This window comes from Propithecus coquereli, unplaced genomic scaffold, assembly GCF_000956105.1.
Source record: "Propithecus coquereli isolate 6110/MARCELLA unplaced genomic scaffold, Pcoq_1.0 Scaffold164, whole genome shotgun sequence".
Lineage (NCBI taxonomy): Eukaryota > Metazoa > Chordata > Mammalia > Primates > Indriidae > Propithecus > Propithecus coquereli.
The window spans coordinates 4,262,080-4,277,088 of NW_012140969.1; the positions used below are offsets into that span (position 1 = coordinate 4,262,080).

Here is a 15,009-nt window from a genome sequence, read left to right on the forward strand (position 1 = left end):
CTTTGTTCCTTGCTCTGGCCCTTGGTGGCCAGGCTGGGTCTCCCCACCCTCCCCCAGTGTCCCCGAGGGTTGTTGGGGAGGTGCTTCCAGAGGAGCAGGCTGGGACAGGACAGTGTGCTTGTGGAGGGTCCATACATCTGTCACCCACGTTTCTTCAGCAGGTGGCCTTGGCCTTGGGTTTACATGTGGCTGGGTCACGCGTGGTTGTACTTGGTGTGTCTCGGGACCTAAAAGTCCAGACCTGTTGCTGACTGGCCCAGGGGCCTGGATCTGGTGTCCCAGAGCCTCAGTTTCCCCAGCTGGACTTGGGGAGGGAGAGAGCTGCCACTGCAGCGTTGCAGGGAAGAGCCAGTGGGCAGAGCCCCCCAAATGGTGCCTGGTCTGTGGTGAGCACTCAAAGTGTTAGGTTTTATTGTCGCTGTCTCCATCTGCATGGGGGGTGGGAGGGTGTGTCCCACCGGGCCACCGTGGTCTGTGCACCTGGAGTGTGCCAGCTGCTTGCTTCAGCCCCTCCCCCGTCCCCCAGGCCACCAGAGCAAGCCCAGTCCTTGAGGCCTGGGAGAGCCGGGCAAGGGGCCATAGGTGGGTGCTGTGTCCTCAGTCCGTGGCCCAGCAGAGCCCCAGGGCTCAGGGCTGCTCTGCTGGGCCCCTCCAGGCTCAGGAGCCCCCTGCCCGTGGCCCGCGTGGGGTGGCGGGCGGCAGCCGCACCAGCACCTGCTCGGGGTTACCTGCCGTGTCCACCACGCGCAGGTGCGGGAGGCCCAGGAAGGCCTCGGCGGCGATGCTCGTCATGTGAAGCCTGTTGGCCCTGGACAGAGAAGCGGTCATGGGCAGGTGGCAGGAGTGGGCCACCACCGTCCTGACCCACCTGGGCCCTCCCCTGCCCACCTCGATCTCCCCAGCAGCCCCTTCCTGCACCTGAGGAAGAGGGCGCGCAGGCGGGGCGTGCTGAGGAAGGCCTCGGGGCCCACGTGGCTGATGCGGTTGCCCTCCAAGTGCAGCTCCTCCAGGGCCTCGGGCAGGTCCGGGGGCACAAAGGACAGCTCATTGTGGCTGAGGTCCAGTACCTGGGCGGGCAGGGCAGAGACGGCTACGTGGCAGCCCCAGGTCCCTGGGCCATCGGGCTCAGCAGCCCCCAGCCCCTCTCCTCGCAGGCCCTCCCGGGGCAGGCCCTGTTCCAGGCACTGGGGACAGACAGACAGGTCTCCGCCTAGTTCAGTGAGTCACTGACGAAGGTGGTATTTCCTCCACACCACACCCTTCGTCGCCTTCTAACACTCTGTCATTTACTAATTATCATGGCCATCGATGGCCTTGCTCCCTAACTGGGATGTTTTGGGGGGCGGGGGTCAAGAGCTGTGGTGTTCAGTGCCCAGTGGCTGCATCTCCACTGCCTAGAGCAGTGCCTGGCACCCACAGATGCTTCTAGAACTCTGGAATTGCGAGAAGCCGAGATGTTACCTAGGGAGGTGGAGGGGGTGGAGGCATAGGACCAGGTGACAAGGACAACACAGCCAAAGTCCTGGAGGCTGAGTCTGTCTCAGCTACCCCAGGGCTGGCCCACAGTGGGGACAGGGGCTTGGTGTGGGGAAGAACTTGGCAGGCGGCAGAGGGGTGGGGACAGCGTGGCTAACCAGCCTGTCCCTGACCTGGAGGGCCTGCAGCTCATGCCAGGTGCCGGGCCCAATGTCACCGACCCGGAGCCGGTTGTGTGCCAGGCTGAGCTCCCGCAGCTGGTCCAGGCTGGCCAGTGGCTCGGGCTCGAGCACCCGCAGCTGGTTGCGCTGCAGGCGCAGGGCACGCAGGCCGGTCGGCAGGCCCGTGGGCAGCCGGGTCAGCTGGTTGCCAGCCAGGTCGAGGCTACGCAGGCTGCGCAACCGGCGGAAGGCCCGGCGGTGCACACGGGCGCTGGCCAGGCGGTTATAGGCCAGGTTGAGCTCCGCCAGCCCAGGCGTAGAGGTCAGGTCGCGGGCGCCCAGCGCGGCCACGTGGTTGTGGGGCAGCACCAGGGCGTGCAGGCGGCGGGGCAGCGCCAGGGGCACGCGGTCCAGCCCATTGCCATAGAGGTGCAGCGTGTGCAGGCCCCGCAGTGGGCGCAGCGCCCCGGCGGGCAGCCCCGAGCTTCCCAGCTCGTTGTGCTGCAGTAGCAGGTAGCGCAGACGCCGCACCCCGCGCAGCCGAGCCGCCTCCACCCGTCGGATGCGGTTTCGGCCCAGGTGCAGGACGGCCAGGGTCCGGGGCAGGCCGGCGGGCACTGTGGCCAGCTGGTTGTGGGACAGGTCCAGGTACTCGAGGCTGTGCAGCTTGCTGGTGGGACAGAGGGTGGGCGTCGGGCCAGGCACTCAGAGCGGGGACCTGACCGATCTTGCAGGGGACGATGATGCGGAGGGGTCCTCAGACTTAAGCTGGAGATTTCAACCTGAGGGTCATGAGTTGAGGGATCTGGGTGGGAGGGAAATTCGGGCTGGTCGGGGCAGATTCCAGCCTGAGAGTTCCGGAAGTGCCCAGGAGAGAGTCCTGGGTCCGAGAGAAATGCGTGTGAAGTCAGCTAATGAAACCTCGGTGCAGGGCAGTTGGGAACAGGGACACCTGCTCGATGTGCAGGAGGCCATACAGGGGAGGGGCACAGAAGGTTGGGACCCCCCCAGGACCCCCCCAGACTATAATACTCGGGCTCCTCTGCCCCCACGAGGTGGCACCTGAAGGTTGTGGCGTCCAAGCCATTGTCTGTCAGCTGGTTGTGCTGGAGGTAGAGCTCACGGAGTTGGGTCTGGCGGCTCAGGGCTCCTCGGGGCACCTTGGAGATGAGATTGTTCTGGAGAAGGGAGAAGAGGATGAGCCAGAGGGTCTGGGAGAGAGGACAGAGGGGAGCCATCGAAGGTTCTTGAGTAAGGGAGTGACAGGGAGCCGGCCTTGAGCAAGGCTGCTCAGCGAGTGTTGCAAACAACCCACATCAGTGGAAGGGATTCAGAGAAAGGCCATTCTGACTGCTGGGGTTTTGGGGGACATTTGGGAGAATGGAAAGTGAGGGGTGCCCCAGGGCAGAGGTGAAGGGGGCCTGAGCCCCGGCGGGGACGCAGGGCAGGGAGGAGAAGGACGGGCACCTGCAGGTGGAGCCGCTCGAGCGAGGGCGGCAGGCTGGGCGGCAGGTAGCTGAGCCGGTTGCTCGAGAGACTGAGGGTGGCAATGGCCTCGGAGCCGCGGAAGGCGTCGGGCGGCAGCCCAGCGTTGTTCAGCTGGTTGTTGTGGAGGTACACGGACCTGAGGGGAGCCAGGCTCCGGCCACCGGCCTGCCCCCCACCTCCCTGCAGCCCCCCACTCCCGCCCCAAACCCGTTCCGGGCCACCTTCAGCGTGTGAGTGCGTAAGCGTGCGACTGCGTGTGCGCGAGCACGTATGTGTAATTGTGTGCGTGCATGCAAGCCTGTGAGTGCGCGCTCAAGAGTGATTGTGAGCGAACACGTGTGCATGATTGTGTGCATGTGAGTGTGCATGCGTGTGAGTCTGGGTGTGCGAATGTGTGTGTGCATGTGAGCGTGTTAGTATGGATGTGTGTGTGTGCGCGTGAATGTGTGTGTGCGTGTGAATGTGTGTGCGTGTGCGTGTGAATGTGTGCGCGCGTGTGTGCCCGCATGCGCCCGCCGGCAGCCTGCAGTTCTCCGGACACAGCGTAGCGGGCCTGTCTCCCCCGTCGGACCCCAGGGTAGAGCTCTGCCCCCTTACACGCCCCCAGGGAAAGGACTTAGCCGCCCCCCCCAGCCCCTCAGAATGGACAGTGACCCTTGCCACACCTGAGGGTGGGCGGCGGGGCCAAGCGGGGCCAGGGGCTACCTGAGCGCCGGCTTCTCGCCGAAGGTCAGGGGGAAGATCTCCATCACTTGGTTGGCAGCCAGATCGGCCACGCGGAGGGAGCGGGGCAGGAACTGCGGGGCGACGGAGAGCTGCGGGAGCACAGCCCATAGCGCGCTGGTCCCCGTGCGTCCCGTCCCGGGCTCTCCCCTGGGCTGCTCCCTGGCCGGGCGGCGCCTCGGTGGAGCTGGGGGCTCACCCTGTTGTGCGCCACGTAGATGTGCTGCAGCTGCGTGAGGGACTCGAAGGCTTCATCGGGCAGGCCTGCGGGGGGCGTGCGGGGTGGTGAGGGGACCCCAGGCCTGGCCTTGCTGGCGGTGGTGGCGGGGGCTGGGCTCCCAGCTGCCCCAGGGCCCCGGGCCGGGAACTGGCAGAGGCTCCCGGAGCTCTCAAGTCCCCCTCCCGCCACCCCTACTCGAAAGCCACATCGCCCCTCCAGCCCCCCCACCCCTGAGTTTCCGTCCTGCTCAGCAAAGGGCAGTTCCGGGAACTGCCACAGAGCTGCCCGCAGCCCGGGCGGGGGAGGGGCCGGCGGCTGCGCCCCCACCCTCGGAGGAGATGAGGTTGTTGTGCAGGTTGAGGGTCCGCAGGCGGCTGAGGCGCGACAGCTCGTTGTAGGGCAGCTCCTGTAGCTGGTTGTTCTGTGGGATGGGGGTCGGGACGGTCACAGCCCTGACCCTGGGACCGTTCGCTGCCAAGCGACCCCAAGCCCTACTTCTCAACTCCCCATCAGCCCAGACAAGCCCCACACCCCATCACCCTGTCCCCAAGCAGCCCTGTAACTGCCAAGACCTTGACCCCGACACCCCCACAATCAACCCCAAATGCTGCAACACCCGAACACGGTCGACCCCAAATGCCCCATCAACCCATGCTGACCCAAACCCCATAACCACCAAGACCTTGGTCCCAACACCCCATCACCCCACAATCAACCCCACCCAAACATCCCCTCGCTGCCAAGACGTTGGCCCCATGCCCCCATAATCAACCCCAAACTCCTCATCACGCGACCCCAAACAACCCCGTAACTGCCAAGATGGTGACCCCAACACCGCCTAACTCTCAGCCCCCACCCCCTCTGTCCCCTGGCACACGGTCAAGGCCAACCTCCAGCTCTGCCACCTCCTCGCCCCCTCTCACAGGTAGGCTCCATGCACGGCCCGCCTGCACCTCTGGCCTCTGGGTCTCACCCCCCCTGGTCCCCGCCCTCCTGTCGCCTCCCTGGATCCACCTGCAGGGAGAGGTGTTGCGCAGCCCTGGTGATGTTGTCTGGGAACACCTGAAGGTCCAAGCCATTGCAGTCCACGGTGTCCGCCCGGGGACAGGAGCAGCGCGGGGGGCAGGCCCGGGGCGGGGGCTGCGAGCTCTCCCCCAGGTGGGGGAAGGCGGCATCCTCCATGCCGGGGGTGGCCAGGGGGCCTGGCCACAGCAGAAGCAGCAGCAGGCTTAGCCGCTGGGAGGGGAGGGAGGGGTCAGCGCGTCCCCAGGCTAGGCACAGGGTCGCCATGGCGACTGCAGCATCCCCTCCTCCAGGGAGGGGCTGGGTGGCAGACGGGTGGCAGGGCAGGCAAGGGTGGCAATAGCCAGTTGGCAGAGCTGGGGTGGGGGGCAGGCAGGCCCCACCCTCAGACCCTCCCCTGCCCCACCTTACCATAGCCGGCCCGACTCTGCCGTCTCGCCCGAGCTGCCGACCAGGGCTCCCTAATGGAAACCAGGCGGTCACCTCCTGGAGCCTCTGCCGTGGCCGCCACCGCCCCCCATCTCTCAGCCCAGGCCACCCCCCGCACACACAGCCTGTTCTCCCGAGGACTCAGGGGACGCTGGCCCACCCCCTTCTCCGCCCTGGGGAGGGCGGGCAGGCGGCCGGATGGGGTGGTGAGGACAGGCCAGCCCGGTCGGTCCCCCCCCCAACAACCACCCCAGCTCTGCTTTCGTAACCTCAGCCAGCCTGGGCCGGGCCACAGGAACAAGGAATGTTTGGGGAAAAGCTGAGATTCGCCCTGTCTGGTATTTGGGCTGACCGCAGGAGTAGGGGTGTGGAAGGAGGTGTGGGGGAGGTTTTGGGGCACAAGGGCGTCCCCAAGGAGGAGCTGGGGCGGACAGTGAGGGGTCAGGAGGGGAGCTTGGGGTAGGTGAGCTTTGGACCAGGTCTCTGGCCTGAGCCCCTCCTCCCCTCTGCCTGCCCGGCCCGCTGGCAGCCAGACACCCCCCTCCCCAAATGGCCACAGCCGCTCGAAAGGAAATGACATGTATCCAGGCACCAGCCAGTGTTTAAGGGTGTGAGCTCGGTGCCAGCCTGCCTGGGTCTAAACCTGGGCTCTGCCACCTCTCTGGGCCTCAGTTTCCCTCTCTGTAAAGTGGGATCGTGATTGTCTCAGTCCACAGTGGTGGTGTAAGGATTGAATGAGGGGGTGCAGATGAAGCCTCAACATGGGAGTGGGGGGTGCGGTGGGGAGGTGGTGAGGAAGCCAGTCTCCGCCCAAGGTCAAATCCCCTCGTCCCACCACTTACCAAGGGGGCGACTTCAGCCAAGTCCCCTTCCTGCCCAAATCTCAGCCTTCCCACATGTAAAACGGGGACGACGACATAGAGCCCTTTCCCTCGAAGGGCTGTTGTGAAGCAAAAAGAGGTAGAGGGTAGAACGTTCTAAGACTGGTATCTGCTCAGCTTGGGAGTGGCCGAGGCACCAGGCTGGGCTGGGCAAGGGCAGGGACAGAGATTGGGGTCTCCCAGAAGCAGAGTTCAAGATGAGGATTGAGTGCGTTTATTCCAGGGGAGACAGGCAGTGACATAGGGACAGAAAACACTGAGGAGCCTGAGCAAGAGCGAGACCCCTCCTCTACAAAAAATGTAAAAATTAGTTGGTTGTGGTGGCCAACACCTGTAGTCCCAGCTACTCGGGAGGCTGAGGCAGGAGGATCGCTTGAGCCCAGGAGTTGGAGGCTGCGGTGAGCTATGATGGCACCACTGTATTCCAACTTGGGCGACAGAGTGAGACCCTGTCTCAAAAAAAAAAAAAGAAAAGAAAGAGAGAGAGGGGGGGAAGGAAGGAAGGAAGGAAGGCAGGAAGGAAGAAAGGGAGGGAGGGAGGGGAGGGGAGGGGAGGACTGGAGATGAACTCATAGGACTGGGAAGCAGGAATTGCCTTCTTGGCTGAGACAATTCTGGGGTAGAGGGTTGCCAGACCTGTGGAGTCAGTTCCCACATATGCCCATTGGTCCGTTTGGCAGCTGTTGGTTTTCCCAAATGCAGAGTCTGGAAGGTATCTCAAAGACCAGTCTTAGATTTTATAACAGCAATCTATAGAAGCGATTGGGGAATTCACAAATCGTAGACCAGTCGAGGATACGTGACTCTTAAGCAGTAAGTGAATACAGGAAGGCAAGCTAGGGAACAATGGCTGGGGTTTTTTTTGTTTTTTTTTTTTTTTTGGACTATGCCTATAGCTTTGCGGAGTTCAGGCCCCTACCACAGTTCCCATCTTGCAGCCTTTTATTAATTTTATAAAGGGCGGTTTCATGTTGAAATCCTAAACCCCAAGGGGATGATATTAAGAGGTGGGGCTTTGGGGAGGTGATTAGGTTATGAGGGTGGCGCCCTCATGAATGGAATTAGTGCCCTTCCTGTTACGATGGCAATCAAATTTCAACATGTGTTTTGGAGGGGACAGACATTCAAACCATGGCACTATGGTGTACCCAAAAAACCCACCTATGAGCCTCAAATTTCACTTTGGGAAGCAAGATGTTCATGCAGTGAGATACAAATGGCAGTTGAGGGATGGGACATGCACCCTTCTCAGTCCCTCACGCTTGTCCCTACCACCCGCTGGCAAATGTACTGGCAGGTCGACTCCTTTTCAGGAGCTGCAATGTCCTTCTATATGTTTTACGTGTTTAGTAGAATATACGTATCTTAAATGTGCATAAACCACAGCTCTACTGAGGTAGTAGCAATGATATGAAAGGAGAAGAAAACACAAAGAGAGCACCAAAACCAGCTTGGAGGATGGAGGTCTCAGGAGGCTGCCTGGAGAAGGTTACATCTTTTTTCAATAACTAGAATATGGATACATTTATTTATCGGGATGCTCCCAACAGGGATAAATGATACATCATTGCTGTGTTTCTGACCTATCTAAAGAACTGAGACTGATTAGGTTCAGTGGCTCACACCTGTAATCCCAGCACTTTGGGAGGCCAAGGTAGGAGGATCGCTTGAGCCAGGAGTTTGAGACCAGCCTGGGCAACATAGTGAGACCCCATCTCTACAAAAAAATAATTCGCCAAGTGTGGTGGCACGTACCTATAGTCCCAGCTACTCTGGGAGGCTGAGATGGGAGGATCACTTGAGCCCAGGAGTTGGAGGCTGCAGCGAGCTATGATCACACCACTGCACTCCAACCTGAGCAACGGAATGAGACCTTGTCTGTAAAAAAAAAAAAGAAAAAACCTGTGACAATGTCCAGTGGTGGTAAGGATGCAGAGAGCAACAGAATGCTCCTGTTGTTACAAGTGTGGATTGGTATAACCACTTTAGAAAACAACTGGGCACATACTGATAATTCCATTCCAATGTATGTGCCCCAGAGAAACTCTTGCCCTGGGAGAAACGTACATGAGTGTTCCAGAAGCACTTAATATGATAGCCTCCAAACTGGAAATATCCACATTTCCCATCACCAGGCATTCACTACGTGGAAGTGAGAATGAATGAACCCCAACTACACACAATACGATTAATTCCCAGTGTCACACTGTTGAGTGAAAAAAGCAAGTTATAGGAGACTATCATCATTATGAGTCCATTTGTATGAAGGGCAAAGCTGGCAAAACAAATAATATATCATTTACAGATATAAACTTATGGGAATTATAGAACAAGATTCTAGAAGTTGGTTATCTTAGCAGAGGATAAGCTTAGGGGTCTTCAAGGATACTGGTAATAATTTTCTTCTTATATAGGTGGAGTGTACATATATTTTAAAATAATATTATTTTGTATATTCTCAATATTCGATAAAAGATGCTCAGGGTAGATCGTATTGTAATTTTCAGCGATGGCCATAACAATGTCTCATATACCACGTGCTTTTCTTTTCTTTTCTTTTCTTTTTTTTTTTTTGAGACAAAGTCTCACTCTTTTGCCTGGGCTAGAGTGAGTGCCGTGGCATCAGCCTAGCTCACAGCAACCTCAAACTCCTGGGCTCAAGCCATCCTCCTGCCTCAGCCTCCCGAGTAGCTGGGACTACAGGCATGCACCACCATGCCCGGCTAATTTTTTCTATATATTTTTAGTTGTCTGATTAATTTCTTTCTATTTTTAGTAGAGACGGGGTCTCGCTCTTGCTCAGGCTGGTTTCGAACTCCTGAGCTCAAACAATCCGCCCGCCTCGGCCTCCCAGAGAGCTAGGATTACAGGTGTGAGCCACCGCACCCGGCCTTACCACGTGCTTTTCTTATAGTGCACCCTTGGCTTCCCCCATCAAGAAATGGCTTCTAAATCACCTTCCCTTCAACCCAGGTGGATCTTTGTGCCTAATGAAATCAACAGAGTCTAGTGGGCCCGAGACATTGCAATATTTGAGCCTAGGTCATGAGAGGTGATACAAATGTTTTCTGGGTCTGTCTCTCAGAGTTTGCCAGTGGAAGCCAGACGCCACGCTGTAAGGAAGCCCAAGACAATTGGAGAAGCCACTCTGTTCTGTTCTGACTGATAGTTCTAGCTGAGGTCCCTACCAACAACCAGCAAGGAAGTGAGGAAGCCTCTGAGGTGACTTTGGCCCCAGCCACTGTATGACTTTAACTGTGTGACAGACCTGGAGGGAAAACCATCCTGCTGAACCCAGACAGCACTTAGGACCATGAGAGATAATGATGATAAATGAGCATTGTTGTTTTACAGCACTGTATTTGGGGTTGTTACACAGGAACTGATAGAAAATCTCTTCCACTGGGCAAGGGTCTGGAAAGGAGATGAAGGGGATCCCTGCATGGTTTTGCCCTTCCAGGGAAGGAGGTCACTGGCAGAGAGGACCTGAGGTTGCCAGGACGAGAGCAGTTTAGCCACAGTGCTGGAAAGTCACCTATCCTGAGTTCCTAACAACTCTTGGGAAAGGCTTTGTTCCCCAAGGACCTAGGGGCTGCAGGAGGCATGGGAACCTCCTGCTAAAGATATGCTATGTTGTTGTGATATAATAAGAAATATATATTTTGGTTTTGTCCAGGTTTTCTGGCACACAGCTCCTAAAACCCTTGGAGTCTCTGTCAGGGCTGGGTTTTGAAAGAGAAATGTCCTATTTCTTTGGTTCCTTCCTTGGAAGAATCACAAGCAGGGCTCGTGCCATGGAGTGAACACAGGCAGAAAGGAATTCCACACAAACCACTGTCATTGTAGAAAAGAAGAAAGAGAGAAGAAGGGTACAAGATGGTAGAAAAGAAGGAAGCTACACAAAGTGAAAATACGTTCCAGAGAAAGGAACAGGTCAGTCTGCACAAGTGGAGGTTAAGGACTTCCAGGTGGTTTCCTTTTATCAGCCTGGTCGGGCGAAGGTTTATGGGCGGTCTGGGATGTTACCAGATGACTGCTATACACGATTGTCAGGTGTTCTGTTTTCCTGGAGTCCCTTCCCGACTGGTTCCACCCCGGCCCTTCTTCTCCACCCCTAGGAACTGCCCTCTTGGCCTGTATCTGCCACCTGCAAATTCGATCCCAGCCTAACAATCTCCAAAGTGTGTCTTTTGTATGCTAATGAGATGACTGGTGGCTGGGGGCTCTTGGAGAGCCTCAGCATGGGGGCTGGTTGCCATGGGAACCAACCCTGTGATTAGAGGGTTGGAACTTCTAGCCCCACCCTCAACCTCAGAAGGAAAGGAGAAGGGCTGAAGGCTGAGCTGACCCCTGATGGCCAGTGATTTAATCAATCATGCCCACGTGATGAAACCTCAAAAGGTCAGAATTTGGAAAGCTTCTGGGTTGCAGAACATGTGCAGAGGCTGGAAAGGAGGTGTGCCCAGAGAGCATACTTTGCCCTGGGCATCTCTTCCATACGGCTGGTCCCAAGTTGTGTCCTCTCATAACAAACGAATAAGAGTAAATAAAACGCTTTCCTGAGTTCCGTGATCCATTCTAGCAAATGATTGACACAAAGGAAGGAGGTGGGGAAGCCTTGTGGTACTGAGCCCTTAACCTGTGGGATCTGATGCTATCTCCAAATAGATCCTGCCAGAATTGGCCTAAATTGTAGGACACCAAGTTGGTGTCCTGAGAGATTGCTTGATAGAGGAGAAGCACTCGCCCCCCACCATCATCTGGTGCCAGAAGTGAAGTATTGAGACTGATGTGAGTATAGAAGGAAAAACAGGTTTTTTTGTGGGGGTAGGGGAACAGAGTCTCGCTCTGTGGCCCGGGCTAGAGCGCCGTGGCGTCAGCCTAGCTCACAGCAACCTCCAACTCCTGGGCTCAAACGATCCTCCTGCCTCAGCCTCCCGAGTAGCTGGGACTACAGGCTCGTGCCACCACGCCCAGCTAATTTTTCTGTTTTTAGTAGAGACAGCATCTCGCTCTTGCTCAGGCTGGTCTCGAACTCCTGATCTCAAGCAAAACCTCCCACCTCAGCCTCCCAGAATGCTAGGATTATAGGCGTGAGCCACCGCACCTGGCCGGAAAAAGGGGTTGATTTCTTTCTCCCCTATATACATGTTCAACTGACTTGGCCCAAACTGACTTCTCCCAAGTCTTCCCCATTTCAGAAAATGGCAGTACCATTTTGCTAAATATCCCTCCCAGATGCTAAAGTCATCTTTAATCCTGCTCTTCTTGCCCCTGTCCCAATATCTAGTCCATGAACATGACCCATTTGCTCTGAATATGGCCACCTTTCTCCATTTTGACTGTTAGTACCCTTCCCCTGTCCCACTCTTTAAATTTTTTCTTTTTTTTTTAGAGACAGGGTCTTGCTTTGTTGCCCAGGCTGGAGTGCAGTGGTGTGATCGTAGCTCACCATAACCTAGAATTCTTGGGCTTAAGTGATCCTCCTGCCTCAGCCTCCTGAGTAGTGGAGACTACAGGCGCGCATCACCACATCCAGCTAATTTTTTGTATTTTTTATAGTGATGGTGTCTTGCTATATTGCCCAGGCTAGTCTCGAACTCCCAACCTCAAGCAATCCCCTCCCGCCTCGGCCTCCCAAAGTGGTGGGATCACAGGCATGAGCCGCCGTGCCCAGCCAAAAGACTTTCTATTTTGAAATAATTTCAGATTTACAGAAGATCTGCCAAGCTGGTACAGAGAGTTCTTTTGTATCTGTCACTCACCTTCCCCTGATGTTAACATCTTTCATAGCCATGGCACATTTGCCACAACTAAGAGATTAACTAACCTCATTATAGTATTAGTCACTAAACTGCGAACCTAAATTTCAATTTCACCAATTTTCCCTTGACGTCCTTTTTCTGGTCCAGGGTTCCATCCAAAGCATCCCATCACATTTAGTTGTCACATCTCCTTAGTATCCTCTGATTTGTGACAGTTTCTTGGTCTTTTTTGTTTCTCATGCCCTTGTCACCTTGGGAGTACACTGGTCAGGTATTTTGTAGAATGTCCTTCAATTTAGGACAAATGTCTAATGCTATCTCATGATTCGATTGAGGTTACAGGTTTTGGGGATGATATCAGACAGGTCCAAGTGTCCTCTCCCTCACATGTCAGGGGCCCATGATGTCCACACGACTGGTGATGTTGACATTGATTACTTGGTTAAGGCAGTAGATTCCAGGTTTCTCCACTGTCAAGTTACGTTTTTCCCCTTCAGTGCTTTATTTCTTAGAAAGGAGTCACCAAATCCAGCCCATACCCAAGGAGGGGAATTAAGCTCTACCTCTTGGAGGGAGGAGTAGCAAAGAATTTATGCACGTATCTTAACAATTCCCTGGTAATTAATATTTTGGGAAAGATACATGGAGGGTAGGCAAATTGTCTTGCTTCTTCTTAAAGTTTCATCTACTAAATTTAGCATCCATTGGTGGATCTTGCGTGCTGCAATTATTACTGTGATGTTCGCCTAAGGGTGACTTTCTATTTCTCTCATTCCTTCTACATTTATTAATTAGACATCTTCTATAAGGAAGATTGGTCCTTCCTCTTCCCGTTTATTTATTCAACCATTTATTTATATCAGTAGGAAAAAGAGCCTCACTTTAAGTCTCTGTTTAAACTCTGTTTAAACTCATGAGTACTTATTTAATTATTTGGATCACAATGATCTTTGCAATCTCATATCAGATTCCATCATCCACTGAAAACCTTCCAGAGGCTTCCTTTTATGCTTAAGAGTAAAATCTAAATGCCTTACTTACCTTCAAGCCCCCTAAACTCCCTACGTATTTTGAAGTCCTCTGTTTTCCTTGCCCACTTTTTTCCTCGCTCATTCCTGCTGTGGCCCAACTGGTTTATTTAAAATCACTTAATCGCGCCACCTTAATCCCCCTGAAACTTTTGTTTTTTGAGACAGGGTCTCACTTTGTGACCCTGGGGAGAGTGCAGTGGTGTCATCACAGCTCACAGCAACCTCAAACTCTGGGCTCAAGTGATCCTCTTGCCTCAGCCTCCCAAGTAGCTCAGACTATAGGTGCGCACCACCATGCCCTGGTAATTTTTTCTATTTTTTAGTATCGACGGGGTCTCATTCTTGCTCAGGCTGGTCTCGAACTCCTGACCTCAAGCGATCCTCCAGCCTTGGCCTCCCGGAGTGCTAGGATTATAAGCGTGAGCCACTGTGCCCAGCCCCCACTTAAATTTTGTCTTGGCTGGAATATTCCTCCTCTTCACCTTCGTGGGACCCTTCTCCAACTGCCCTGTGTAAACAATCTTCTTCCTTCACCTCTCGAACTCTAACTGGAATTAGATATATATTTCCTTGTGTATCATTTGTCTTGTTCACTGCTGTAACCCCAGAATGTAGACATAGTAGTTGTTCAATAAATACTTGTTGAATAAATGAATACATAAGCCTAGAAGAGCAGGAAGAGAGAAAGCCATTTATTTCCTCTCTGGTTATAGTAACAACAGCTTGCATCTATGGTATACACGCGCCAGGTACTCAGTATAACTACACTTTAAGTCTCTGTTTCATCATATGTAAAATGAAGATAAAAGAATCTATCTCGAAGACCGTTCAGAGGATGAAATGAGATAATGTACACGAAGACGATGCTCGCAGCCGACATTCAACAATTATTTGTATTACCACTATCTGTAGAATGGGCATGACAGGGCCCTACTACATAGAACTGTTGGAAGCTCGGGACCGTGTTCTGCACACGTAAAGCAATACGTGATTGATGCTATCGCTGATATTATCACCAGCCCACCAGGCCACACACAGAAAAGATGCTTTCATCGGATCTCACCTTTTCTCTCTTTTTTTAAATTTTATCTTTTGCAAATCCCTTTCCTTGGCCTGGCTCGGCCGCCAAGGGATGCTCGTCAGGCCTCTGCCCACCGGGTCTGGGCGCAGATAGCCCTGGGCTGGGACTCCGGCCCTTCTGGACCACAGGCTCCCATCACCCCGCCCACGGGCCTGGACCGCCCGTGGTCTCCATGGAAACCCACTAGCCACAGGGGGGCGTGACGCCATTGAGATAGACAACTATCTTCACCTATCAGATCAAAGTTTTCTGGGCGAGGAAAGCAAACGGGGCTCGTAATTGGTGCGTCCTTGGGGGAGGGCGAGAATATGGCGACGGGCCGCGGGGGCTGTTACCTTTGCTACCAATCAAGAGCCGAGACAGCTTTGATGGACAGGCATAGCGCGAGTGCGGGCTTTCACTCAACCGGCGGGCCGCTGTCTCGAGAATGGGCCAATGAGGAGACGGCGGGGGTGGGGCGAAGGGGCCGGTTGCTCCGGAAGTGGAGGGAGGGGGTGAAAATGGCGCCCAGCTCGAAATCGGAGCGGAACAGCGCGGCCGGGAGCGGCGGCGGCGGCCCCGGGGGAGCCGGGGGGAAGCGGGCAGCAGGGCGGCGGCGGGAGCATGTCCTCAAGCAGCTGGAGCGGGTCAAGGTGAGTCCTGGAGTCTGGGAGGAGCGCGCCGGAGGGTGGGGAGTAGGGACGAGGGAGGCGGAGGGAGGGAGGGCGTTCGCGGGGTGAGGGGTTGGGGGC

At 55.4% G+C, this 15,009-nt stretch overlaps 2 protein-coding genes across 2 annotated transcripts in view; one reads left to right on the top strand and one right to left on the bottom strand.

Annotated features, from left to right (window-relative positions):
• Nucleotides 1–657: 657 nt before the first annotated feature.
• PODNL1 (podocan-like 1) lies at nucleotides 658–5,358 on the bottom strand. The gene is made up of 8 exons (XM_012641260.1): nucleotides 5,083–5,358; nucleotides 4,396–4,489; nucleotides 4,048–4,112; nucleotides 2,700–2,815; nucleotides 1,565–2,307; nucleotides 1,418–1,461; nucleotides 919–1,184; nucleotides 658–808 (listed from the first exon to the last, which is right to left on the bottom strand). The coding sequence occupies exons 1-8, from the start codon at nucleotides 5,356–5,358 to the stop codon at nucleotides 658–660; spliced, it is 1,755 nt and encodes a 584-aa protein (XP_012496714.1).
• A 9,387-nt stretch (nucleotides 5,359–14,745) lies between these two features.
• DCAF15 (DDB1 and CUL4 associated factor 15) overlaps nucleotides 14,746–15,009 on the top strand; it is a 7,555-nt gene continuing 7,291 nt past the window's right edge. The window contains exon 1 of the mRNA XM_012641480.1: nucleotides 14,746–14,910. Coding sequence (XP_012496934.1) covers nucleotides 14,779–14,910 — 132 coding nt within the window. The 5' untranslated portion in view covers nucleotides 14,746–14,778. The remainder of the gene's footprint in view (nucleotides 14,911–15,009) is intronic.